Here is a 25,544-nt window from a genome sequence, read left to right on the forward strand (position 1 = left end):
CAACTTTCAAAGAGTTATTAATGTCTTCGAACATATTGAATGTATTAACAGACGACTCAACATCTGGTTGCTTCAATTAAATTTTATTCCTTGTTGAGAGGAAGAATAGAGTTATATAAAAACCTGCATTCATCTAGAAATGCCTTTGCTATATTGAGGATGTGGTCATATCTTCATTGCTTCACTTGTGGTCGGCTATGAATACTTTATTTCAACAGTAGACTTCTCATATCTCATGTTATTTGTTCTTCCCTGTTTGTCCGTGCTTGAATGAAAAACCAGGAAGAATTGCATGGACATTCACTATTCTTACCTGCCTTGTGATTAGCATACCAAAATACCGGGCTACCATGTAGAGTCGTGTGTACACCAACTACGTAGCGGTATAAAAGGAATGTCATATCTTCGGAATGATCACTTTTTAAATAAACTCTGTTCTTTATCTTATCCTTCTCTGGCTCTACTTGGTGGGCTCAGAGGATAGATTATTACTGCACTTCCAACTCTAACTGGGTTGGAAGTCTTAGAAGAAACATCAACACGGAAAAGACCGACCATACAGTTCATCTTTTGGTAAGAGTTACTGGTCGTTATTTTGGTCTCTTTATAAAAGCGCATTTCTCTTTACTACTCTACATATTATTGGAGACGTTCGACATCAAAGTGTTGGATCGTCATTGTGGTGAAAAGAATAGGAAACAAGATCCTCTGTCTTTTGGGGTTGAGTTATATATCTGTAATCAAACAGTATTATATAAATCAACACTAGGCGACGTGGGATCGTTGTGTCGTAAGTAAAAGTTGAACTAAAAGTTCAACACATCTATCACAAATTTCACTGTATGTCATACCCTTCCACTTCACGAGCAGCATCCATGCCAATGGGGCCAGCTTCTGGCTCTGGTTTCTCCAGAGATTCATTTCAGCACCTCTTGGATACTTTGACTATCAACTCGAGAACCATAATAAATCAGTTGACAGCAATAGCAGAGAAGAATACCGACTATGCGGATGTAATAGCAGAAATGGTTGAAAACAGGATCAAAAGATGCGTTCCACAATATAAGTTGTTCGCCATCTATCTCATGGACTCCATGTGCAAGAACATCGGAAACCCCTACAATATCATCTACGGTAGAGATATTTATCAACTCTTTACTGAAACATACTCCATAGTGACGGACAACAGAACAAGACAATCAATGATTAACTTGTTCAAAACATGGGGTGAAATACGTACTATTAATGGGTCGGAAATGTTTCCAAAGAGTAAGCTTGACAAGATCGAAGCATTTATTATACGAGCAACTACACTCAGCAATTCAACAGGGAGCAGTATTGCAAAACCAAAAAACATGGTGGATCTTTCTACCATTGACTTCTCTAAATTGACCCCAGATATGTTATTGAAGGAAAGTAGAATCCTTCTTCAAATAGTAGTTAATCTCATTAAAGAGCTAGACCGTTTCGAACCTGACTTCCGTTTCCTTACTGAAAGTGAAAAACGACTTCAACATGAAAAAGAACAGAGGCGTCACCAAATTATTTCAGATATCAACAACATCAGTGACAGCATTGTGGATGATATAAATATCGGACACAATGGCGGAATCCCTAATTTTTCAAAAAATGTTAGAAAATACCACATGGATTTACTAGCCATAAGAAAGGAATTGGATAGTCATAGCTTTGAACAGGATGCATTTCTCAAGAAGTTTAAGGTGAAATTAATTGATCTCAAGAAGAAAGATCGCATTCGCCAAGAGAAGTTGAAGAGGAAAAGGGATCGTATCAACTACTTGAAGAGAAACAAAGTTGTAATAAGCGTTGAATGCAAGCCAGAATTTTTGGAGAATATCCTAGGAGATGTCAGAGACGACCCTAAGTTAATGTCTTTGATCAATTCTTGGGGTAAGATACCTGTCATTACTGAGACACATGACGCTCCTGCTGAAGAAAAGGATTCAGAACCTGCATTACTTACAGAGATACCTACATCACTCAGCGACAGTTTGGGATTCTCCTTTATGGATTCATTCATGTCACAAGTTGAACCTCAAAGAGCAGCTAACTCAGAGAATCAACAGGAAGGTCACAATACTTTCCTAAGCGACATGGCTTCAACTGCTCAAAATAATCTAGAAGAGACCCAGGTGCACAAGCCGTCAGATTCTTCAATCATTGCAAGTGATCCAAGAAATGAATCTCAACTTGAGGAGGATATCATAATTCGTCCTCCAACCCCAATAAATCATAGTCATACAGTGGAGAATCATCCACTCACTGCTCATAGAGATGAAAATCAACTGTCTCGCCCTTCATTTCCAAGTCTTAGTATCCCTACCTCCACAAAGGTTGTCAAAAATGAGATGCCAAATAACGATGTTCCTCCAAAGAATATAGAGGAGGTACAACCTTCCGTAGATGCTCCTTCAACCTCTAGCTCCAATACTTCAGAAGGAACTAGTTTAAAGAGATCACACTCCGAGGTGGAGGCCTCTGAATCTACAGCTGCAGAAACGCCCAATGAAATATCGACCTCTGGCAATCTTCACTCTCAACCACATAATACAAACGAGGAAGAGGGAAGACGTTTCAGTCTTAGCGATTACAAGAAACACAAAACGGATAATGCTGGTCATACGACCAGTGCTATTGGAATTTCGAATAATAGTAGAAGTACTGCGGGCTCAGGATCTTCGGCTTCACCTAGAACAAAAGAGGTACTCAAATCTAGTTTGAAGAGAACCGGATCACGAATCGGTTCCATGAAGAGAGTTAGATTTGATTTATAATAGTCTAGCTACTCATTGCTTAATACCAATGTATAATAGAAATAGAAATATAATATAATTTTTAATAGAAGAACTCAGTACTGTTAAACACATTAGCAAGGCTATTAATGGATATGCCATTAGTTCAATTGATGCAAATTGCAATTAAGACCTTATCACATTTAAGGAATGTGCAGCATATTTAGCATCCATGCCGCTCGTCGTCTGTTAAAAGAGATCCATGCCGCATGATTAAAATGAAATATCTACTACAACAATTACAAATTGTCACATAAAGCATAATATATTGTGTTAATATAACTAAGATAGTTGTCTCGGCGGACGATTCCCGACTACGAGATGCTTCAAAGAGTCTGATGGTCAGGATGCATGATAAACTGTTGATTGAATAAAAATCAGTGAATAGTAGCAAGCAATGGCTTCTACAGTGAATTAAAGGTCGATGATGGTAGATGTATGAATAGATGGGAGTGGATCAAGGAGTGACCAATTGGGTAGGCTATTGAGCTGTCCAGGTTTCTGGTAATTGATGAGTCTACAACCAAACGTCATTGGAAAACTGCGATGCTACCAACAGGTACTCATCGCATCTAGTTGTCCAAAGCACCGGACTTCTTCAAGTGCCAGAAGGTACTCAAGAATGGGAAGGCAAAGAAGAAGCCGGAAACACCCCAGAAGAGGACACCGAAAGGAACGTACTTTCTGTCCTTGACCTTGAATGGCAAGTTGGAGTATACACCGCCCTTTGGAGTACCATAAATCTCGTTCATGGCTCTGGCAGAGGTCTGGAAGTTTCTCTTTGCGAGAACACGGCTGGTGGTTCTTAATCCTGGTCCGATCATAATTGCTGTGATGGCGGTTTGATATGTGCTGGGTTACCAACTTCTACCTATAGCCTTGAGGGCTAAACAGACATCGCTCCATATATATACAACTGCCTCTACCAACACTCGCACCACTCAGGCCTCAGTTTTTCCTCGTCCCACACACAGTCTTACACAAAAGTCCTCCAACCAATAAAATCTCATTGGTTGGCGAAAAATTGATTCGCTGGGTGAGCTGATTTTTGGAGGCCACCTGAATGGTGTGGATGGAGTGAATGGCCTGCGGGTAGAGCCAGTAGATGAGGAACAAACACTGCGACAGCGAGTAATTCCATCAGAAAAGGCCCACAAATGGAGTGAGATTTGGAGACAAAGTGAGGCAAAAGTGCAGGTAAGGGACAGAAATGTAGTGTTATTGGAGGAGAGACTGGCAGAGACTAAAATATAGTATATATATAATTTGATTGTTTCGTAACGGGTTATATATTGGTTGAGATTTTTCGTTTTCGTTTTCGTTTTCGTTTTTGTTACTCGCTGCTAGTTGATTTCACTTATCATCTGAAACCACCCACCTGTCCAAAAACAAGTTTGTTATTGTTGTTGTTGTCGTCCTACGTAGTTGTATTCTCGTCGGCCACCTCATCTCCTTAGTAAATCGCCAAAAAACTCAACATCCTCCACTTTTCACAATGGCTATCGCTCCAATCACCGGAACTTTGAGAAGAAAGATCATCACCGACATCTCCATCGGTTTCGCCTCTGGTTTTGCTCTTGCTACTACCTACTGGTACTTCGAACACAAGCCACTTGTCGCCAAGAGAGAGGCCTACTACGCCAAGTTGAAGGCCCAAAATGAGGCCGAGGAAGCCTAGATGTGCTGGCCAGAACAAGATCAGGATCCAGTGTTGGTACGTGCTGAAAGCTTGATGTTTAAAGCCCAAAGTACGCCCAGTTGTTGGCCCTCATTGTAGTACTCCTACCAACATGGTTTAGAGAGCGTTTGAATTTTTGAAAGAATTGAAAGATCATTGAGCATCATGGAATTAATGAAAAATCACCGATGCGATAACTATTCAATTGATGGGGTTATTGTAGTTCTAAATCTATTGCTTGAACAGCTGATCGGACTCGATACCTGTATCAATTGAGTAGATCGCAATACTTAGGTTGATGTTCCGCCGAACTTTCAGCCTTTCCAAATGTGCTCTTCATCGAGCTGATAGCTATTTATACGATTGAATCGCTATAAATAGACAATTAAGTGAGTGCTGACATTTGAATGGCTATTCGTTTTTATATTGTTCACGGTCTTGTTTTTGTTCGTCTAGTATATTTTATTCTATTCCTCCTTATGACATCATTTTAACTTGCATGCGATTTCGTTCACAGTCTCTCTTCAAAGAAGAAACTATATATTCATATGTCTATATATCTCTAATTGACATTTTTTGTTACAGAATGGAGTCTACATGTAGCGATAACAATTCTCAAATACTTGCTCAAAAGAAAGGCATGAACCTAATATATGTATTGAACTTTTATGATTAATTGCTTTCTATGCTAAGAAATAGTCAAGGAACTTTTTGTTGTTGACAATTCCACTGGTTATGACTACTATTTTCTTGCTCTTGCCACTTTTATGTAATCTCTCCTGTAAATACTTCAAACAAGTAATTTCACTTCTGGTTATACCACCAAGTAGAACAACGATTACATACTCTTGAGTATTTTCTATAGTCACCTTCTTCTTCTCTCGCACATCCAGCTTATCATCAATGTTGATATCTACTGTCTTTCCATTGAACATGCTTCCAATACCCAAATTCTCCCAGTTGGGCCTTTTCTTGATATTGTTTACAGGCTTGTACTTTAAGAAGTCTCTGAAGTAAAGAGATTCCACTATTCTACTAGTCAATGGCACTGTATTGGATGGCAAAGTGAACGACGGATTTGGATACATGTCTACCAATGTCTCCTTGATGCTTAAACCTATTGTATCATCCTCTTCCTCATCCAATGGGTGCAAATTCCAAAATTTATCTATCAAGGTGAAATTGGCCCTATAGGTCTCTTGCGCACCTGAAATTCCCAACTTGGCCAAACTCTGGGACTCATCGATAGGATGAGCTGCTTGTTGATTACCGGCAAGACCTCCTGTTATGGTGCTTAAGAAGTCAGTACCCTGGTCGATTATGAGTTTGATTACTTTGTTCTCCACGAGTTTCTCCAATGCCAAGCTGGTCCCCATTCCATAATTATCAAGTATCTCATGCGAGATCCATTCAAAGTCACGCTCCTTGATACCATCATTAACGATGGATATAAGTATAATGCTTGTGAGCAAGATATATTTGTCGTAATTTATGTTGAAGAAGTACTTCAATTTGGACAACTGCAATTTGTAATCCATTTCAAAAATGTCATTTTGGAAACTAAGGAATGTTTCGTATTCTGTATTGATACGGTGTAAAATTGCCTCACTGATAGTTGTATGTTTTTTGATGAGGTCTTGTTGAAGTGTTAGATTTCCTAAATTATTCACGATCTTTCTTATATCCTTTAGGTTTGTATTGTTATTATCGTTTGCTGCATCTTTCAATTTGAACAGGTGCTGGACTTCCTTTGCTAGTTTATTTAATTTGGGACCCACCGAGGCAAAATTCAAATGCTTCAACTGCTCCGTATAAAGTTCGTCATTGTTCAAATTCATGCTAATTGGCTCTTCTACCTCACCTAACAGCTTCACAATCGTATTGAACTTCAACTCAAACAAGTCGTCAATTAATCCATGATAATTCAATTGGTTAAATAACACTGAATAGAAATCCATGTTTCTCTCCAACACTATTAAATCGGTATTGCTGATCAATTTTGTTCTGTAGAACTCTATTTCGAGTTTATTGAGGTTCATATTCAAATACTCTGGAATTTTGACGTCTTGAAGTAATTGAATGAGAAAATCGGCATGATTCCCTTTTCCGTATATGTTTCTCAACTTCAAGAGATTGTTATTGGGTCCATTGTTAGCAAATAGAAGTTTAACCACAGAGTCAACTAATTGTTTCACTTGTTTCAATGGCTCTTCAAAGTAGGTATCTATACCACCAAACTGACGTATATCCACAAGGAGAATACCGTCATTAAATACCGGATATGTCTCCCAGTCCAAGACTTTAACCCGGGGCGTAACGTTGATAGAGAGTTTCTTCTGATTTCCTAGAATTGTATTGAAGTCAAGAATGCTTCCACGGAGTGCCTTATTAATCTCGTACAAATATGAACGAGACAAGTCCTTGACTATTATATTTATCTTCAAGCCATCGATCTTATCTAAAATGGCAGTTTTGGATACAAGCAACTCTTCTACTGCCACTAAGTTGGCATTAGTCTCTTCAATCAAGATAATGAGACTGGAGAACTTCTTGAAAACGCCGATTCCGTGGGTATTTATATCATTGTTGAGCCATATTATATTCTGGAAACGTCCATGTTCCTTCAATTTCAGAAAAGTCGTAAGACTGTTTAGGAATGGCGAGAGACTCTGGTCTAGTATAAGAAGGTTATTGGAACTGTAGATCTTGTTGAGTATGGAATAAAGATTGTTAACCGATGCGGAATTGAACTCTTCAAGAGACAATCCCGATTCTCCAGGTACTCCAGCTGGTTCGTTCGTCGTATCTGTCATGATATCCACAACAATACTTCAACAAAACGAAACTCCTTAGGTTAACAACTCCTTTCACTTCCTCTTTCTCATTAGCCGCTCTACTTAACTACTACTGATTTTTGATTAACAAAATGCTGCGATAGTAGCGCTACCATTAAGTTTTATTTTCAGCCAAATGGTTTATTAAGACGTCTGTGGGTTTATGTTTGAGTGTATAGGAGATGAAAGTTGATATAGGTGAGTGTAGAGCAACGGTTTTCCAACTTTTGAGAGATATCTTAATGAGATGGAAAGAATTTGGCTAATTCCATTGAAATTTCACTAATTTAAGCTTGTTGTACATGTTTAGAGTATAAGTCCATATATATGTTTCTTCTTGTAGATGTATATTGAAGTGTCATTTTGCATCTTGCATTTTGCAGTTGAATATCTTAGTTGCCTAAAGACCACATTTATTATATTGTTATTCGTATCTAATTAGAGTCAACAAAGGCCAATTAATGAGATCAACTCACCACCAGCCTTCCAATGAATTAATGACTACTGTATATCAGCAGTGCTCTCTTCTCTTTATAATCATAACTTGGCATGTTCCTCGAGACCATTGAAGTGAACAATTCCCTCTTGTACAATAGTAGCAACGTGGACTCCCTTATCGTTGTACATTTCTGCCTCTAAAATGACTCTGTGGTTGACGTATCTAATGGCCTTAAAGGCAAATGTCATCCATTTAGTGGTGTCAAAGTCAGTATCATGGAAGAAAATGGCATGGTCCAACGATACTGAATAGTAGTGGATTATTTCTGCCAAATCGTGATTTTCAGCACGAAGAGTTCTTGCCAAGCGAGTTAAAAACAAGGCATCAGACAAGATAGCCAAACCTACGTACTGGTACTCTTTAGTAACACCTTTTAAAGGTTGGTTAAATCCTCCTTCATTTTCAATGCCCCATTTGGTATAGTATGATAATCTACGTTCACTTATAGGAAGCTTTTCCTCTGCTTTGGTGAGACTCAAGTCATGCAATTCCGGAAAGAGCTTATAGTAAACTAAAATCAGGGCACCTCTATCGCTTACCGGTATATCGCTCAACTTATGCGAGTCAACCCATGGAGGGAGAGGCGTCTGAAACTCGAATGGCTTGTCAACAATCTCGTCTTCGTTTTCATCAAACGTTCCCTTATCAACCTTAGCCTTATAGGCCAAGTACTCATTGTACGAATCACCATGAGAGTTATTTTTTGTCAACGAGATATTTGCAAAGTATTTTATCTCTCCATCCTGCTTTCCTTTCACCAGTCTATTACAGAAGTTCTTTCCCTTAGAGATCTCCTCGACTTCCCAATCCACTAACTTGTTTGCATCTACCGGCTTAACAAAGTATGAATGAAGCGAGTGTGGAAAGAAACCTTCTGGAGAGGAGCGTATGGCCACGAGAATGGCCTGTCCAGCTATGTTTCCACCATATGCTCCTCTGGAGATTTCAGCAGGTTTTGCCAAAGGCTTCTTGGAACGAAATTCGTTAGGTCCAAGAACCTCCACGCCAAATTCGGCTTCCACGTCTATGGTTTCGCCTGGTTTGTAGTTCAACATTATGGATTATTAAGAAAATTACGGTACGACCTCCTTGGTGATAGTTTATTTGTAATTCTTGTTGAATCTATTACTGAACCCTATGTTAACGTTCTATGGTGAATGCAACGACTGTAATGAGTACTCACTAAGGACAATATCTATGTCGGTCAGATCCACCAGATGAGAATCTATATAACGAATAATTACCGTACGTATATAAACTAGTAAGAAGTGAATGTGAAAAATTTAACAGCCGTCTCGATTTCTGGGGAAGCTACCTGGTTATATAAACATCGGTCGGCACGGACTTACAAGAGAAAGGCGAATCAGAGACTTTCTGAGTAAACCACACACAGACGGAGAAACTTACCTACTTAGAAAGCATACGCAGTGACAGATCTCCACAGAGATGGTCACAGTGGGGTTTCTTCTCCCTAATCGGAGAATGCGACTCATGTTTCGCGGGGGAGAGAACGCGGAGACAGGCAGACAGCACGACAGTACGACAGTACGACAACTGATGAGATGTAGTGTAGTGTAGACAGAAGTTTAATAAGCATGCAATAGATAGTACTGGCAGTTTCGGCTACCTCCGCTACAAGATCTAGTAATGACAGAGGAACATATTCTAGAAATGCAGAAGACGTTGGAAGGCAGGAATGGCTCGTGAATGTTTATACACCCATAAGATGGAGACTTTTGGTATGCCAGCCATTGTAGTTTTACTCCTCTACTACAACGATTCTGTAACGGTGTTCCCTGTGCGAACAATAGTGGGGTCAGGCCGAGGACACATCTGACGCATAAGAATGAATCTATTTGTGGCCGCCCAAGTATTGCAGTGAACGGCGGTACAGAAAGGGTTTCGGCACGAAGATGAAGATATCGGCTCTAAAATAAGACATACTGTACAGCAGGAATGGCTACTTTAGTGGCGTAGATGCAAAGAGGATTGTATTTCGCAACAATACATGCATTCAAGAGATATGATTTATATATGTGAATGTGGGTATTGAAATGTTGTGTGTGGGTATTGAAAATAAATTACTTTTAGCTATTGTTGCAGTTATTCCAATTGCTAATCTGAGTCCAGTTCCTTACAAATAAGATCTCTATGGACCTGAAGATCTTACAGCGTAGTGTGTATGCATGTTCGGAATGGGACCGGATTGCAGCAGATTTCAACAGATCTTTGGCTTTTGGAAACTCCTACTGAGCTTGCAATGAGCCTATTTTATTGAAGTGGTTTTCTTTCACTTTCTTCAGTACTTATCTTCTATTTTTTTTTGCAACCTTTGAATATCTACAAAGACATCTGCGCTTTCTTAACATTTAACACCATTTATCATTGTAATTAAGGTAATTGTATACTATACCTATAAATAATTTTGGTCAAACGACCAGCTCTAATAAATACTATATCCCGAAAATCATTGAGGAAAGGGATCACAATTTAGCAAAATTTGAATTACTATTCTGTTGTTCGTATCTTGCAGACATTTTATGAAGTCTATCAGTCATTTTCTTGGGGAGGAACAGCAAGAATTCTTGCACAACAGTAAAGATCAACTTACCTTCCAAAGAGTAGAAGTGGGCAAGAGCAATAGATCTGTCGTTGGACAGAACAGGGAATTTGATATCAACGAAGAAGTGCTCCCTTGGATCGAAGTTGCTATCATGGAAATATAAGGCATGATCAATACTGACACGGAAGAAGTCCTTTTCGTCTGCAAGCGATAAGCCAAGAGCACATAAGATCAAAGTAATAAAAACACTATCTGAAATGTAACAAGCGGCTAAGAACTTAGCCTTATTTGGGTTTCTTGCCAAAGTGAAGTCATCGTTAATCTTCGCAAATAAGCACAACTCCTTTTCGCCAACCTTCTTAATGTCGAGAGTCTTTTCAGGAAAGAGAGACGTTTGTGGTATGTGATGAGTGATAAGATCGTGAGTATGTGTAACCAGCATCAAGTCGTCGAGGTTGTCTTTGTACTTGTAGAAAAGTGGATTTGGTGTTTTTTCGAAAGGAAATGGATATGATTTTATGTCTTCGCCCTTGGACAATTGTTGCTGGTATATTTCTTGTCTGATCTTGTAGTCATTGTTCTTTGTGAATGAGACTAACAAGGTGAACACCAACTTGTTAGACTTGGTCTGATAAGCTTTGGCCAAACGGTTTGAAAACGACTTACCATCTCCGACTTTGAGAACCTCCCATCTCAATACTGATTCCGATGATCCAGCCTTAACAAAGTAGGCATGCAAAGAGTGTGGGGTTATGTTTTCACCTGTAACGGTTTCCCAGGCTGCCACTAAACCTTGACTGATGAATTCTCCACCGAAAACACCTCTAGATCCCTCTCTAAAAGGCTCCAAAGGGTATTTTGCAAGTAAAACGGTAACGTCATCGGAGTCTTCTTTGGCGTTCTTCTGTTCAATAACCTCAAACTTGCTTTCAAGCTTGGAAATATCATCCTTCAGATGTACATTTTCTTGAAGATCTTCTACAGTTCCCATGATGAAATAAATATTATTCTACTATACTCTTAGTTAAGGACAGAATAGAAGAAATCATAACTACATTGAAAACTACACATGTATATATATAGTTCGCCTACAATGAACTCCGGTGGAATCATCTTGCGCTTACATACAAATGTGATAACACTGAAACGCAAACCCCCATGTATTAACCTCGGCAATTGAATATTTCACGAATGCTACTATATCGCAGAAATGGAAGCATGCGGTTTAATTCATGTGGCATGGTAACAAAGGAAGAACGAAGGATGAGGTCGTCAAAAGCAGCCAAAGGTCCACGGCCAGCCGTTGCATTCTTAAATCCGCCACCAAATTATTGTCATGGTCTAAAACCATTACTACATTGGGCCAGTTAAAAGAACATTCTTATGTTATGTGGAACAGTGGCTCATAGATAAGTGTCCTGCCGAGGATCACATGTGAGAATATAAATTGTTCTGATAGAGATGCGACTACATATAACAACTTGCTGCAATGGCTATGAACTCTAGATGGCAGGGAGACGAGGGGCTTTTAGGCTCTAGACCCTACTACAGGCTTTAAGAAATACACTTTGGCTACGGCCGTTAAGCAGTTGTACTTTGGCGTTGAGTTGTACCTAAATTATGAACTTTGTACATTTTGTGACCAATTTCTGTTCAAGTGGTAGTAATATCGCCGTTATGAATCACTTGTTACTGATAGAACCAAGCGCACTCAGAGATACTCGACGGTTACAGTGAAATGCGGTAACAGCTCGGCCCTGAGTCCCAGTATATCATACGAGTAACAGTACAATGGATGAACAGTGGCAGCAATTGCGGTCCAAAACTCCGCTCTAAAACTTTGATAACTCCGGAGATTCTGATTAAAATATTTGCATTTTGAGCTTTAGCCTTATAGCAATCATATTATAAACATTTCGGGGTTGCCTCATCACTTCAACTATAATAAGATCTTATGGTTATGATGTCTCTTAAAAAAAAGGTATCGCCTTAGCGGCGGCTGATTTAGAAGTCAGACTGAAACCATATTGAGTAATGATACAGACTATCTTTATGCTCGATGGTTGCAAAATTTTTTGAAGTTCACTAACCGTATTTCCCAGCAATTTAACGATGATGCCGGGAGATCTAAGCTGCGAGGGCAGATGAGTATGTGGGTTTATTGACCGTTGTAAGGCTTAATTATTTCTCCAATATCTCTATTCCCATCGACCTACTAAACACTACAACTTACACGAAGCCAATCCAATCCTACGAAACAACCTTAAAATAAATATTCCATGCATAAAATTAAATCCAAATTTACTGATTATAGTGATTCTAAATAGAAATGAAACACTGAACTTTATATCACCAGACCTCTATAACTTGGCCTTATGTTCAGTTCCATTTTTGAAGAACACCAATCCCTCCTGAACAATTGTAGCAAACAATTTTCCGTTCTTATCGTAGTAGCCGGCCTGTAACAAAACTCTGTTGTTGCTAAATCTTGGGGCCTTAAAGTTGACAAAAGCCCATTCCTTAGGATCAAAGTCATCATCATGGAAGTAGATGGAATGATCCAAAGACACAGAGAAGAAATATGGCGCCTTTTCTCCAAATACACTTATTGGTAATCCGCTGGATAACTTTGGTAAATGCAAGATTCTGGATAAGGAGCTCAAGTAAATAGAGTCACTTACCATTGCAAAACCAGCGTATCTGTATTTGCTTTGCAATTGCTCCTCTTCCTTGAGTCTGATATAGAAAGAAAGTTCACGGTCACCGGCAGCCTTTAAGTGCTCGTCGTTTTCCAACTCATGGTCCACGAAGTTTGGTGGAAACTTGTGTTGCAACATACCACTGTGATCGAAATTTGTGTTTAATTCCAAATCTTTTTGTGGATACTTATAGAATGTTGATGGAACTGCGGATTGGAACTCGAATGGGTATGGATTCTTTTCGTTGTTGTTATATTCCTTTTTGGCCTTCTCGAGGGAGTTCTTTTTCGTTAAACTGACCATGACGATATACTTCAATTCTCCGTTTTGGACGACACGGATCAAACGGTTTGCAAAGTTCTTTCCGTCGTTCAACTTCTCAACTTGGTAATTGCATGGAATCGTGTCGTCTCCAGCTTTGACGAAATAGGAATGTAATGAGTGAGGAACGAACCCTTCGTTGGCTGGAACGGACTCCATTGCAACAACTAACGTCTGAGCACAGAGATTTCCTCCATAAACACCTCTAGACATCTTTGTTGGCTTAGCCAATGTTTGGAGACCTTGGTACTCCAAGACGTTACTGCCAGGAGGAGATATTTGGCGAACGGCGAAGTTCTTTTCCAATCTGTGGGTCTTTCCTGATCCGGTTGACATAGCTTCAGCCATGGTGGATATGAGTAGATTAAAGGACTTTGGCGGTAGTATTCCTGCTGCGCGATGACTGCTGGATTGGATTAGTGTATTCAGTGAGTTCTGGTGAAACTTACTGTGGCTATGAAAGATATAACTGGTAGTTATTACTGGTTTCTACCGAAGTTGATATGGTATTGTGCGAATATAGTATGAATAAATAGGTAAATAAATAGTAAGCGACGATAAATCACTAGCTAGTCCGATAACAAAAACAGGCTGCAAACTGGGTTCCTTTTATATAACTTCTATGCAAAGTCAGTTTCCTTTTTTCCACGGATACGGCACGGTTTCCAATTGCTAATGACAAAATCCCTATTTGTTGAGTCGCCTTTCTCCCTGTAGCATAGGAAAAAGAGATATCGATCTTTCGTTTATATACGATAGCATAACTGTTGGTGATACCAACTAGGCACTACTAGGGCTCAACAAAAGAAACCAAAAAATCTCACTGTGCGGCAGGACAATCCATTGGCACGGATCTGTGATATTAGGACTTAAGCTGAGTTTGGTCCGAGGTTCATGTGAGAATGGCACACTGAGCATGGGCGCGAAGGTGGGAAAGTGGTGGGAAAGTGGGAAGGATGTGAGCAGAAGCTCAGAAGCAGCCGAGCTTTTGGGGGGAAAAATGCATTAATGGGCAGGAGAATGAGAATGAGAAGGAGGAGAAAGACGTTGAGTCGTGCAATTTGTTAAACGAGATGAATATGGAGTTCATACAGTTGGGGTTGGTGTGGATACAATTAAGTAAGGTCGATTGTAGTATTGTTTATATTGCAGGAATTTCTTGAGTGAGTCATGTGACCTGTCACATGTGATGTATATTCGATAAAATTGTATGTGTTCGTATGGTACCTTAGGGGCTGGATTCACGCCTCTACTTATGCTAGTTCTAGAATTTGGATACCTTTGGAGGTTCCTGAGGATCGCCCAAATGGGCCCTGTCTGGCACAGCATTGAACATGTAGGTGAGACCCTCTTGGATCACGGTGGCTACGCACTTGTGATTCTTGTTGAACATGAAGCCTCTAACCAATGTCCTATTATTGGCCAATCTCTTCATCTGGTATGTAAAACAAAGCCATTCTTTAACAATATCGTAGGCCTTGTCGTTGTTCTCCCAGTCGTCGTTGTGGAAATAGATATGGTGGTCAAGCGACATTGCATTGTAGTGAAAAACATGGAGTATGTTAAGAGAGTTCCTCATAAGCATACGTGCGTCACGGTTACTGTCGAACTCTTGGAAGGGGTGATCTTCTGTTGGGTTCCAAGGAAGATGCAAAACCCTTGCCAATGTTGTTAACATCGCCGAATCAGACAAATCTGCCAATCCAATATAATTGAAAATAGGATCCTTAAATGACTGTTGGTGGTGAGGACGAATAATTCTCCTCTCAGTTTCTACAACATTATCTCCAGCGTCCTTTGTGACTTCTGTGAACTCATCATAGCTATTCTCATGACCGGGCTCAGGCTTATTTCTGATTCCACTGAATACTGTAATCCATCTTTCAGCTGGACGTAACTTGTCTTCTTCTGGGCACAAAGTAAAATCGCGAAATTCATCACTGTAGGCGTTTCTTACATACCCGGTATGATGTACCTGGTACAATTTGTCTGGATCAGGGTACTTGAGCTGTTCTGGGGGCACAAATGTCAGGAGGTCAGGAGCTTCTTTCTTTTCCTTGGTTCCCTTGGATCCCCTTTTTATCAAAGTACAGAGACATGTCGATCTAACCTTGTCCTTCTGCACAACAGTGATGGCTCTTTTTGATAAGAATTCGTCGTCGTATAGACGAGTCACCTTGTAGATCATTGGAGTGGTCGAGTCTCCAGGACGAATGAAGTATAAGTGGAATGACTCTGGGACAAACACTTCATTAGTGGTAGCATTCCTAGTAGTCTCAATAGCAACCAACAAGGTCTGAGCGACAGTATGTCCACCATAAACTCCTCTAGCTAATTTCATGGGCAATTCAAGATTATAGGCTCCCTTCCAGGTATTTTCGTCTATCTTAACCACTCTAAATGCTTCTTCGAAGTCTTCATTGTGTCCAGGCATTTCGCTGCCGGATTTGGTCAAATCCATTTTGCAATTCAATAAATTTCTATGTTGTCTTTGAAGATGACTAAAGAAGACAGTTCTCGCTCTGCTCTTGTAATCTCAAATCAAGATTGGACAATATATAACATTTCTATATAAGAAATATATCTCTATATATATTTTTTTCCGAACTGGGGTAACGGTACTCGGCGTGCCCCGCAAGAATTGCTTATATTGGTTCAACGCGAGCACTAAAACAATGAAACTAATACCTTCGAATGTGAAAACTGGGCATTCGGAGTACCAGTGCGAGTGAAGACGGAGATCTTAGTTGCAGCAGACACATCTCATGTGGAGGGGAATTAAGCATAGAATCTCTAGTTCTAAAAGGTTAGATCAGCATATGATGAATAAGACACGGCAAGATATGCATGTTTTATAGCCGATCCTGCAGTATAAAACCGATGGTGATATATCCGAGGCATGTGGAAAGAAAATATGGAGGGGAGAAGAGTAATCAAAGCATACTTCGAAATGTGAAAAGCAGCAAAATAACTTCAGGGTCCTATGGGAGTCTAGTATGTGAAACTATGAGCCATCAAATGAATTTGTTTACACGATTCATTTGACGATCCCAGCAACCAAGGTTAATGAAGTATTATTGGGCCATTTGAGGCAGTGAAATATTTTTTTGCGACAAACTACTTAAGTAAAATGGTTGGTTTTGAAAATGCCCGTCATAGAAACCGATCTATGAGTAATACAACTCGTCTGAGTAGATTAGGTCAGTCAGTCTAAATATCCAGCTATTGTAATGGCTGTTTTCTTCTTAGTGCATAGTTAGAACATTTGCAGCCTACTAACTTTTTCAGTAGCACACAGTAGAGAATACTATTGTGAGAACAGACCTCTGTCTTGGCCCACCGAGCACAAGTACATACTACTGAAGAAGATGTATTATACCATGACTTTTTAGATCTTCAAATAAGTTGGATTAACTATCTCTTTCTCATTTCATTTATCTCTGATTGACGCCGCCACTTTTAGGACTACTCATTCAAATTATTCCAAACCTATTTATCCATACTATACGTTTATAGCTATTACATCACCTGCAGATTAACCATATATTCACTATTTATCGTTGTACTGTACATAATACCAAATATCAACAGAAGAGCTTCACTACAAGAATTTGAATACTTTCTTATTACCTTCTACGGGCTTGGCTCTGTAAGTAGAAAACAACTAATACCACTAATGATGAGATGTCGCAACCAACACCGAAGTTGAAAAATAAAAACCCTGTTATTCTGTCATATAAATCGGTAGAAGACTTGAAAGTGCTAAAGGACTGGTTTTACAACTTTGATGAAGCTGCCAAACGAGATAATCGCTTTCGTGCCATACAACGAGTGAAAGCCATTTCTTCGAGAGGAAGGTTGCCTCACGGAATAGAGGCTACTGCTTTATTGTCTTCGGTGTGTCTCGATGATGCCAAAAGTTCCCAGGATTCAAATGTGCTACAGATGTCATATACAATGGCTCTCATCAGATTTGTCAATGGATTGTTAGATCCATTTCAAAGAGGTACTTTTGCAATTCCATTGCACCATTTAGCAAAACAGCTAAATTTACCTGGATTTTTTGTAGAATTGAGACATATGGGAACGCACGAGAGCCTTCCCTCCTTGCATATGTTGAGAATAGCTTGCAGAAGGGCATTGAACTGGCTATATGAAAATTATTGGTGTCATGTAGAAGATGAAGAAGATGACGACGACGAAGACGAAGAGGAGGAAGACATCGAACTCTCTGAAAAGACTCAGAATTATATTGACGACATTCAAAATAATGTGACATCCATAGTAAGCTCTACACAATTACTAAATAACCTAAAGACTTATAAAAAGATCAGAAAATCCAACTTGGATACAGTTTATAAGTTTGGGGATTCGTCATCAGAGACGGCTATCAAGTATAACAGAACCGTGAAGTACATAAAAGGGGTACTAGAGCTAGAAAAAGCTCAAGATAAAGAATTCTTGAGTGGCACAGAAATACTCGCAGACCATTTACTATTCAAAAACTTCTTAATCTATAATATAGATAAGGTCTCTACTAAGGAAGGAAAATTGAAGTTCAATCCACTCTTGATTAAGCTTTATAAACCACTCATGCAAGAGTTGGGTCTTCAATTCGAAATTTATCTTTTGCTAAAAATTCTCAGATCTCTTGATGATTATCAAAGCAAAAAGACACCGGTGAGTGTTCGCTCTCTTGTTTATACCAGGTTGGGATATTTCATATCACATCCATTTGAAGCCATTCAATTATATGAATGGTGTGGGTTCTTGCTTGAAGAAATAACGCAATCTAATGACCTAGGTAAAGTGGAGCTTTCGAAGGAGGTTGCACATGAGTTTACAGCCGAATTGAACCTTGAAGAAAAAGAGTCATCGAAGTCTTTTGCAAGAAATGATCTTTTTGGTTTGTTAGTACACCAACTCGGAAAGTTGTTGAATAGTGTACCTGTTCAAGACATTGACGTTCAGGATATTCTTTTGAAGGTGACGTCTAGAGTGAGCGATCTCATCAGCAAAGATAAGAAACTAAAGAACTTGTACAGTAGTAAAAGCAAAGAGACGATTCAGGAACTAATCAGCAAGATCAAGAGTAATTTGAACACGGCGAAGACATTTTCATTGCCTCCATCACTTGATGATTTACTTGGAACGCCTCCAAATACTACCAATGGGGACAAGAGAGGAAATGACGATACCGAGGATAATAGAAAGGCCAAGAAACACAAATTGGTGGAAAGTGTAGAAGCCAAGGAGCAGCAATTTTACTTGTTTGAAGAGCACCCGGATTGGGAGCCCACTCCTTTTGGGACGTTTGTGTGAATGAAAAATTGAGGATATATGGATTCGTGCTAAATATGTAACATATAGATAGACTAATAGAAAGCTTACGATTCCAAAGAAGTAAGTATATTGTAGCTAATGTTGTTTTTTTGACATAATTGAGGTACATTGAAGCATTTTGCAATCACCTAAAAAACAATGAATGAATACACTCTTATCTTTTTTTTGCAATCAAATTTTTGGATTCCAACCACAGAAATATGATACTTAGACAAGTACCACTTTAGCCATATTTTTTTCGATATGATTCAATATTATAATCTACTGACCCCTTTCTTGACGATATTTAACAGCGTCCTCCTCATTTCTTCTTATTTCTATTCCCAATCGTTTTCTATAATCTCTGTCTTCCCTTCATTCCCTCCATTCCCTCATTCCCTCCATTCCCTCATTCCCACTATGGCCCATGTAAAACCCCCCCCCCAATTTTAAAAATACCCCCTAACCTCTCAGCCTGCACACACACTACCTTATCTGATTACGATTAAAGAAGTGTTGTGATAGACAGTTGTAATGTATTTATATGATGGTTGTTTTTCTTTAAAACAGTAGATTATATTTTCATAGAGCAGCTTCGGGAATAGCATATAGAGTTCTTATAGGAAGTAGCTGATCAACTTTGGTTTACTTTGAACGGGTAGAAGTTGGATTGCTTTGCCTTAGTGAGTGAATTCCATATTACATCACAGGCTAGACGCCGTTGTAAAGCCATAGTTCTAACATCACCAAGTACTGATTAGTACACCCCAAAAACCCATAAAAGGCGGCAAACTGAGATAAAAGGTATCGATACTACAAATACAAGCTAATAAGAGTACCGCCAATAATCATATTATTTATTTCAGTTCTTTGTTATACATCTTCTGATCCCCATGCATAATGAGCCCTCAATGGATACCTCAGAATATCCAAAAGAGGCTTCTACTATACGTGCTCCAGCAGTTGTCGTTATTTTCGGAAATCGATCTTCCTAATCTAGAAGAAGTGTCTCTTAATAATATCATTCTTCGTGATATTTCGATCGATCCCGAGAAAGTGGGTAAGCTTCCAGGTTGTAACTTGCGCTATGGTCAGGTGGGTACCCTCGAATTAAACACCGTTTCAGGTGGAGGCATTATAGGATCTGGAGGAGTTAATATAGATGCCAAAGACGTGGAAGTGGTGATTTCGCCAGATTTTGATATCGACGAAGATGTACGAAAGGAAGTCCAATTCCTGTTAGCTCAGAGCACAGCCGATTTGGCAAATACCATAATTAAAGATGAAGACACAGACGGTACAGATACAGATGAGGAAGTGGTGATGATGGAGACACAAAGGGCTCCTGCTTCCTCTTCAAGCTCAACGAGTTCTAGCTCATCTAATACGAGTCCTTCAAAACCTTCGGCATTAAGTGGAGTGATGAATAGAGCCGTGGAAATGGCTCTTCTGCGTCTTCAAATAAAAATAACTAATTTGCGAATTAAATTAGTCTCAGAGTTGACAGATTTACTCTTTGAAGTGGATGAAATACTTGTCAATACTGTAAATGGAAGCAGAATCGTGAAGATCTCAGGTGTGAGACTGATAACATTAAAACCAAATGTAAATCCTGGTAATTTAGGAGAAGAGGACGATATTACCACGAATGCAGAAGAGGGGAATGTTAACAATACAACGAAGCAATCTAATGATAATGATAATGATGAAGATGATATTGATAATGACTACGGGGATGAATCGCTAATGGACAGTATGGTGTTTACGCATGAAGAAGCTAGTTCGATTTATATGAGTGCCACGTCACAATCGTTTGCAAAATCAGACTTAGAAGATACTGCTGAAGAAAGCGATAATATCGACAACAAGAAAAGTGACGAGCATGTATCGCCCACAATTTTTCATTTAAACTACTGTGATGTGGAGTTTGAAGGTTTGAGTAGTATATCAAACCTCAAAGTTGACATTGGAACAGTAAAATTTGCTACTACCCCTCTTGCCCCCACAATTATCTCCATATTTAAGGGTATAACGAGGAGCTTGAAGATCAATTATCATCAGAAGAAGAAACAAAATTCTTCCAGAAAACAGCAGTTTCAACAAAATCTGAGATTTCCACAGTATGTAAATGAGAACGACGAAGTGAAAGAAGGAGAACGATTTGAGGCTAAAAGAGAAGAAGGGCTGGATCCTTTCTTCAGTAAAATTCATATTGCGGACATTATTGTGAGCACAACATCAGCATTGCATAAAGACGGAGAGTTTGCTTCTCCAGACAACACAATAAATATCACTCTACACAACTTAAATATCAAACAGAAAAATGAATTGTTAATTTATGGGGGTGTGGAAACTTTTAAGATCATCCAGGTGAAACACGGAGAGAGTATTGAAATTTTTGGCTTTGAATCAAATAGAGCGAATACAGCCGCTGGTGCTCAACATGAGACTAATACGTCAGCTGCCAGTGTATCGTCTCCTCCACCAAGACCGGTGTCTCCTCTGAGTATTCTGTCTGCATCTTCCGGTAGCTCCAAGGCCTCTACGCCAAAGGCAGACATTCGATTTGAAATATTCAAAAAGTTAGAGGATAATAGCGCTACTATAGAGACAACAGCGTTGTTTTCGAAAGCAGCAACCCTCACGTTAGATCTCTCCAGCTCTTTGATACTTTCCAATTTTTTCATTGCACTTCATTCCATATATGTGAACTACATGGCTATGAAGGTAACAATAGACACAATGAACCGGAAAAATACGAAAGGAAACAGGATAAAAGAGATCTCACAACTTGAATCGGAAACTAAAAGCCAATTTGTTTTGCAAACAGCGCCAATTGTAATGACTGTTAAATTTGCTGACGATCTTCAACTCAAGGCAATAATTTTCCCATTCTCGTTCAACTTGCAGCAAGATCTACTCGCGATTTCCAAGGCTTTAGTTACATATTCTACCAAAGATGTAAAGGATGAGACTATCGCCACTATTTCGAACATTAACTTCGTTACAAAAATCTTGGACTTCAAGGCTTTCATAAATAGAGTTGGTCTCCCAAACAGTGGTAGTTCACTTCCTCGAGAAATTCTCATTTCTTCTTCGCTGAGTTTGCTCATATCTAAAATCAAAGTTGAATTATCAATGATAGGTTTGAAGCACATCATCAAAAAGGTAGTTTCGTTTCATCAAGCCTTTTCGAAGTTGTCGAATGCTCAATCAAACTCTATGGAAAATTCTGTTTTAGACATAAAGAAAGGCCCTGGATCTAGTAGTACGAGGCTTGATAATTCACAGTTTTTGCTGTCTTCCGTATATTCCACAAATCATAGAAAACCCCGAAGGTTGGGCCCGGCTTTCAACAGCCCTGGAGCTCTAAATGGAACACCATTTAACACAAATAGGATTAACCTTGCGTCGTTCAGATGTTCGATAAAAGAGATCGAAATAAACCTCGTTAGCATACTTCCCAATTTTGGTGATATTTGTGTCAAGTTGGATGACATTCTATTGTATCAGTTGAAAAATGACTTTCAGGGGTCGATTTTATCCTTGAAGATTCAGAGGAGAATGGGAGACTCTTTGGAAAATGTTATTTATGACTATCAAGAATTACCTTTGGACTCGATTAAACATCCACTCATCTTAATTCATTGCAAGAGCAGTGATAAAATAAATACGGTCGATGTAACAATACGAAACTTTTTGATCGAATATTACACTAACTGGCTAACATTGTTGGGTGAAGATGACATACCAATGAATGAAGAACTTTTAGCAGAAATGGTTGTGGAACAAGCGCAGCCGGCAACCCCATCGTCCTCCCAAAACAGATTCGACATTCGTTATACATTGTATGATTGTGTTGTGGGCCTTAACCCAGGTAGACTTAGCAGCAAAGGGTATTTAGTAGTTAGTAAAGGGACATCTGATGTCACGTTTGGAGTCAATCAATTTTATATCAAAAGCTCTTTCAAGAATATTTCAATTCTTTTGATTGACGATATCAACAATGTTGAAAAAGTTCCAATTGAGCCTAAAGCAACAGATACGAGGCTACCTACTTCCACTTACGTATCTCCATTGACTTTCTATTTGAATTCGGGATATGTTTGTGTTGGAAACATAAATCTTACTCACATTGGAATTACTTTCAATACTGAAATAGAGGAGATAATAAAACGAAATGAACGGTTGGGAATTCATGAAAATCTTTCGTTGGTTGATTTGAAGATAAATTCTGATGAACACCAACTCGATTTGTGTGCCGATTCTACACATGTCTTACTTCAATTGATATCGGACCTAAAGTTGCCATTGAATTTTCTAGATGAAGACAAGATGAAAGTAACGGTAGACAAGAAGACTAATCTCTTAGATGATATAAATCAAAATCAATTCCAACTTCAGGTGAGACGGCAGTCAAAAGCCTCGAGTGATGGAACGTATGAAATCATCGACTCTGCGGAGCCTAATTCTTTACTGCCAAATGGTGAATACATTGCTGATGATTTAGAAGTTGTCGATACATATTACGATGACTTCCACTCTAATAGTTCTGATCATACCATAAAAACAGAATCAGATATCCCTTTAGCTGATAAAGAGGATGACGATTTGAGTTCACTTTCCTTTGAGGAAGACCATTTTACGAAACCTAGGAAAGGTTCGCAATCCATAAATAAAGTTGACCCAATTAAGATTAATATCAATCTTTCAAAAACTAAGGTCTTATTGTATGATGGATATGATTGGAAGGATACTAGAAAAGCAGTTAGAGGAGCCGTCAAGAGAGTAGAAGCTCAGGCTAAAAAAGAGAAACTTAAACAATTGAAAAAGCAGACCGAGGCTGATGCAAAAAATATTGACAAGGCTGCTGTATCATCAAAGCCAACTGTAAAGTTCACCAACGATGTTGAAACCATAAAATCCACTGCGGTAACAAGTGATGGATACGATAGTGAATCTGGAGAAGAAATTGATGTGATTGAAGAGACGCTTTTTCACTCCATCCATGTTGGTCTTCCTAGGGGAAGTAACGCATCTACTTTGGCTGAAAGTATCAATAGAAATGTGCAGAGCTCGACGAACGACTTGTCGGACGAAGATGTTAAAAAGGCGAAAATCAACGTTGAGTTGGGTAAGAATTACAAAAATTTGAAACTACGCAGATCAAATGTCCATAAGGTTATGCTTGACTTGAAAAACATTGAGGTTAATGTGGTGGTAATTTCTACCAGAGACCCTAGAAAGGACCCAACTGATGATAAAATGGAATTCGAGTTGTTGAACGACCTTGAAATTAGGCTCGGCTCATTGAATATTTACGATAATGTGCCATCATCCACTTGGAACAAGTTCCTTAGCTACATGAATATCTTAGGGGAAGGAGAGATAGGGACAAGTATGGTTAAAGTTTCTATTACAAATGTTCGACCCTTTCCCAAACTTGTCTCAAGTGAAGCAATAATAAGAGTGGAAATATTGCCTATCAGATTACATATAGATCAAGATACATTGGATTTCTTGATGAGATTCTTACAATTTAAGGACTCTAGATTTGATTTGCCGCCAGATGAAGTGCTATATATCCAGAAATTTCTGATAAGCCCCTTGAAACTAAAGTTAGACTATAAGCCTAAGAGGGTAGACTATTTAGGTATAAGATCCGGAAATGCTGCTGAGTTTATGAATTTTTTCATTTTAGATGGTTCTACCATTAAGTTAGTGAAAGCCACAGTATATGGAGCTATGGGATTACCTAAATTGGGGGATGCTTTGAAAGAGATCTGGGCACCACAGGTGCAGCAAACACAAATTGCTGGTATATTGGCTGGCCTATCACCTGTACGTTCGATTGTAAATATTGGTAGCGGTGTGAAGAACCTTATAGCGATTCCAATAAGCGAGTACAAGAAGGATGGTAGACTACTCCGAAGCCTTCAGAAAGGTACTCAGTCATTTGCAAAGACAACTGGTTATGAAATATTGAACTTGGGTGTGAAATTGGCGTCTGGAACTCAAGTAATTTTGGAGCAAGGGGAAGAATTGCTAGGGGGAGAAGGTTCATCAGCCCGTTTGCCATCATCGAGGAGAAAGAAAGGCTCTAGTAGCAGTGAAGACTTTGAAGGTAGCGAAGACAAACGGCCTGCCGGCGAGAGTGATGATGAGCCATCTCCCACTGACTACATAACCAATGGCCAAATTACTGCGACTAATTTCAATAAGCTTTTAGCGACTTCCCAATTATTGAACCAAAGTGTAAAATTGAACAAGGATCAATATGGGAGTAGGAAGTTGTACTCCTATGCAGATCTTGATGATGAAGACGATGAAGTCGCTGTGGAAAAGAGCTTATTGAGCAATTCAATATTCTTATTAAATGCTCCTCGAGAAGAAAGTGGTGGAGATGACGAAGATGATCATGGAGAATTCGTCAGTGATGAAGAAGAAGAAGATGAGAAACTAATCAGTTTATACTCAAACCAACCCGAGACCATTCAGGAAGGTATTAAACTAGCATATAATTCTTTTGGCAAAAACTTGAAGCTTACAAAGCGCCAGATTATTAATTTAAAGAAAGAATTGAACCAATCAGATAACTTCCAGGAGTCATTAATGTCGGTTATTAAGTCTACACCAATAATTTTAATCAGACCAATTATCGGGACAACAGAAGCTCTCTCGAAGACTTTGATGGGTTTGAGTAACGAAATCGACTCCAAACATATGATTGAGTCCAAGGACAAGTACCGGTACACAAAAAAGAGTAAGGAAGAGGAACTGCTGTAAAACACCATTTATTTATGAATTGTGAATCT

At 39.1% G+C, this 25,544-nt stretch overlaps 9 protein-coding genes across 9 annotated transcripts; 4 read left to right on the forward strand and 5 right to left on the reverse strand. All coding sequences in view use genetic code 12, as the record gives it.

Moving 5' to 3' along the window:
- Positions 1–875: 875 nt before the first annotated feature.
- RJT20DRAFT_144423 (uncharacterized protein) lies at positions 876–2,795 on the forward strand (the record flags this gene model as incomplete). The annotated part of the gene is made up of 3 exons (XM_064918731.1): positions 876–2,354; positions 2,580–2,673; positions 2,722–2,795. 3 exons carry the CDS (start codon positions 876–878, stop codon positions 2,793–2,795), a joined length of 1,647 nt encoding a protein of 548 aa, XP_064776037.1.
- A 1,513-nt stretch (positions 2,796–4,308) lies between these two features.
- COX9 (cytochrome c oxidase subunit VIIa) lies at positions 4,309–4,491 on the forward strand (the record flags this gene model as incomplete). Its single annotated transcript, XM_064921472.1, has 1 exon — positions 4,309–4,491. The coding sequence occupies one exon, from the start codon at positions 4,309–4,311 to the stop codon at positions 4,489–4,491; it is 183 nt and encodes a 60-aa protein (XP_064776038.1).
- Positions 4,492–5,142: 651 nt separating this feature from the next.
- On the reverse strand, positions 5,143–7,360 carry VPS33 (tethering complex ATP-binding subunit). Its single transcript, XM_064915813.1, has one exon. It carries the CDS (start codon positions 7,302–7,304, stop codon positions 5,175–5,177), a length of 2,130 nt encoding a protein of 709 aa, XP_064776039.1. The 5' UTR covers positions 7,305–7,360; the 3' UTR covers positions 5,143–5,174.
- Positions 7,361–7,658: 298 nt separating this feature from the next.
- On the reverse strand, positions 7,659–8,879 carry RJT20DRAFT_149442 (HotDog domain-containing protein; the record flags this gene model as incomplete). Its single annotated transcript, XM_064919005.1, has 2 exons — positions 7,659–8,443; positions 8,513–8,879. The coding sequence occupies 2 exons, from the start codon at positions 8,877–8,879 to the stop codon at positions 7,863–7,865; spliced, it is 948 nt and encodes a 315-aa protein (XP_064776040.1). The 3' UTR covers positions 7,659–7,862.
- A 1,428-nt stretch (positions 8,880–10,307) lies between these two features.
- RJT20DRAFT_144426 (HotDog domain-containing protein) lies at positions 10,308–11,378 on the reverse strand (the record flags this gene model as incomplete). Its single annotated transcript, XM_064918732.1, has 1 exon — positions 10,308–11,378. One exon carries the CDS (start codon positions 11,376–11,378, stop codon positions 10,308–10,310), a length of 1,071 nt encoding a protein of 356 aa, XP_064776041.1.
- Positions 11,379–12,272: 894 nt separating this feature from the next.
- Positions 12,273–14,213, reverse strand: RJT20DRAFT_27965 (thioesterase-like superfamily-domain-containing protein). The gene has a single exon (XM_064919505.1). The coding sequence runs from the start codon at positions 13,753–13,755 to the stop codon at positions 12,748–12,750; it is 1,008 nt and encodes a 335-aa protein (XP_064776042.1). The 5' UTR covers positions 13,756–14,213; the 3' UTR covers positions 12,273–12,747.
- Positions 14,214–14,671: 458 nt separating this feature from the next.
- On the reverse strand, positions 14,672–15,841 carry RJT20DRAFT_144428 (uncharacterized protein; the record flags this gene model as incomplete). Its single annotated transcript, XM_064918733.1, has 2 exons — positions 14,672–15,172; positions 15,278–15,841. The coding sequence occupies 2 exons, from the start codon at positions 15,839–15,841 to the stop codon at positions 14,672–14,674; spliced, it is 1,065 nt and encodes a 354-aa protein (XP_064776043.1).
- A 1,250-nt stretch (positions 15,842–17,091) lies between these two features.
- On the forward strand, positions 17,092–18,729 carry LAS1 (rRNA-processing protein; the record flags this gene model as incomplete). Its single annotated transcript, XM_064921390.1, has 2 exons — positions 17,092–18,341; positions 18,648–18,729. 2 exons carry the CDS (start codon positions 17,092–17,094, stop codon positions 18,727–18,729), a joined length of 1,332 nt encoding a protein of 443 aa, XP_064776044.1.
- Positions 18,730–19,301: 572 nt separating this feature from the next.
- On the forward strand, positions 19,302–25,515 carry SPO72 (Spo72p; the record flags this gene model as incomplete). The annotated part of the gene is made up of 3 exons (XM_064915814.1): positions 19,302–23,158; positions 23,309–23,619; positions 23,719–25,515. Exons 1-3 carry the CDS (start codon positions 19,630–19,632, stop codon positions 25,513–25,515), a joined length of 5,637 nt encoding a protein of 1,878 aa, XP_064776045.1. The 5' UTR covers positions 19,302–19,629.
- Between the last annotated feature and the right edge of the window lie 29 nt (positions 25,516–25,544).

The sequence above is a fragment of the Scheffersomyces xylosifermentans genome (assembly GCF_036884685.1).
Source record: "Scheffersomyces xylosifermentans strain CBS 12540 chromosome Unknown RJT20scaffold_2, whole genome shotgun sequence".
Taxonomy (NCBI): domain Eukaryota; kingdom Fungi; phylum Ascomycota; class Pichiomycetes; order Serinales; family Debaryomycetaceae; genus Scheffersomyces; species Scheffersomyces xylosifermentans.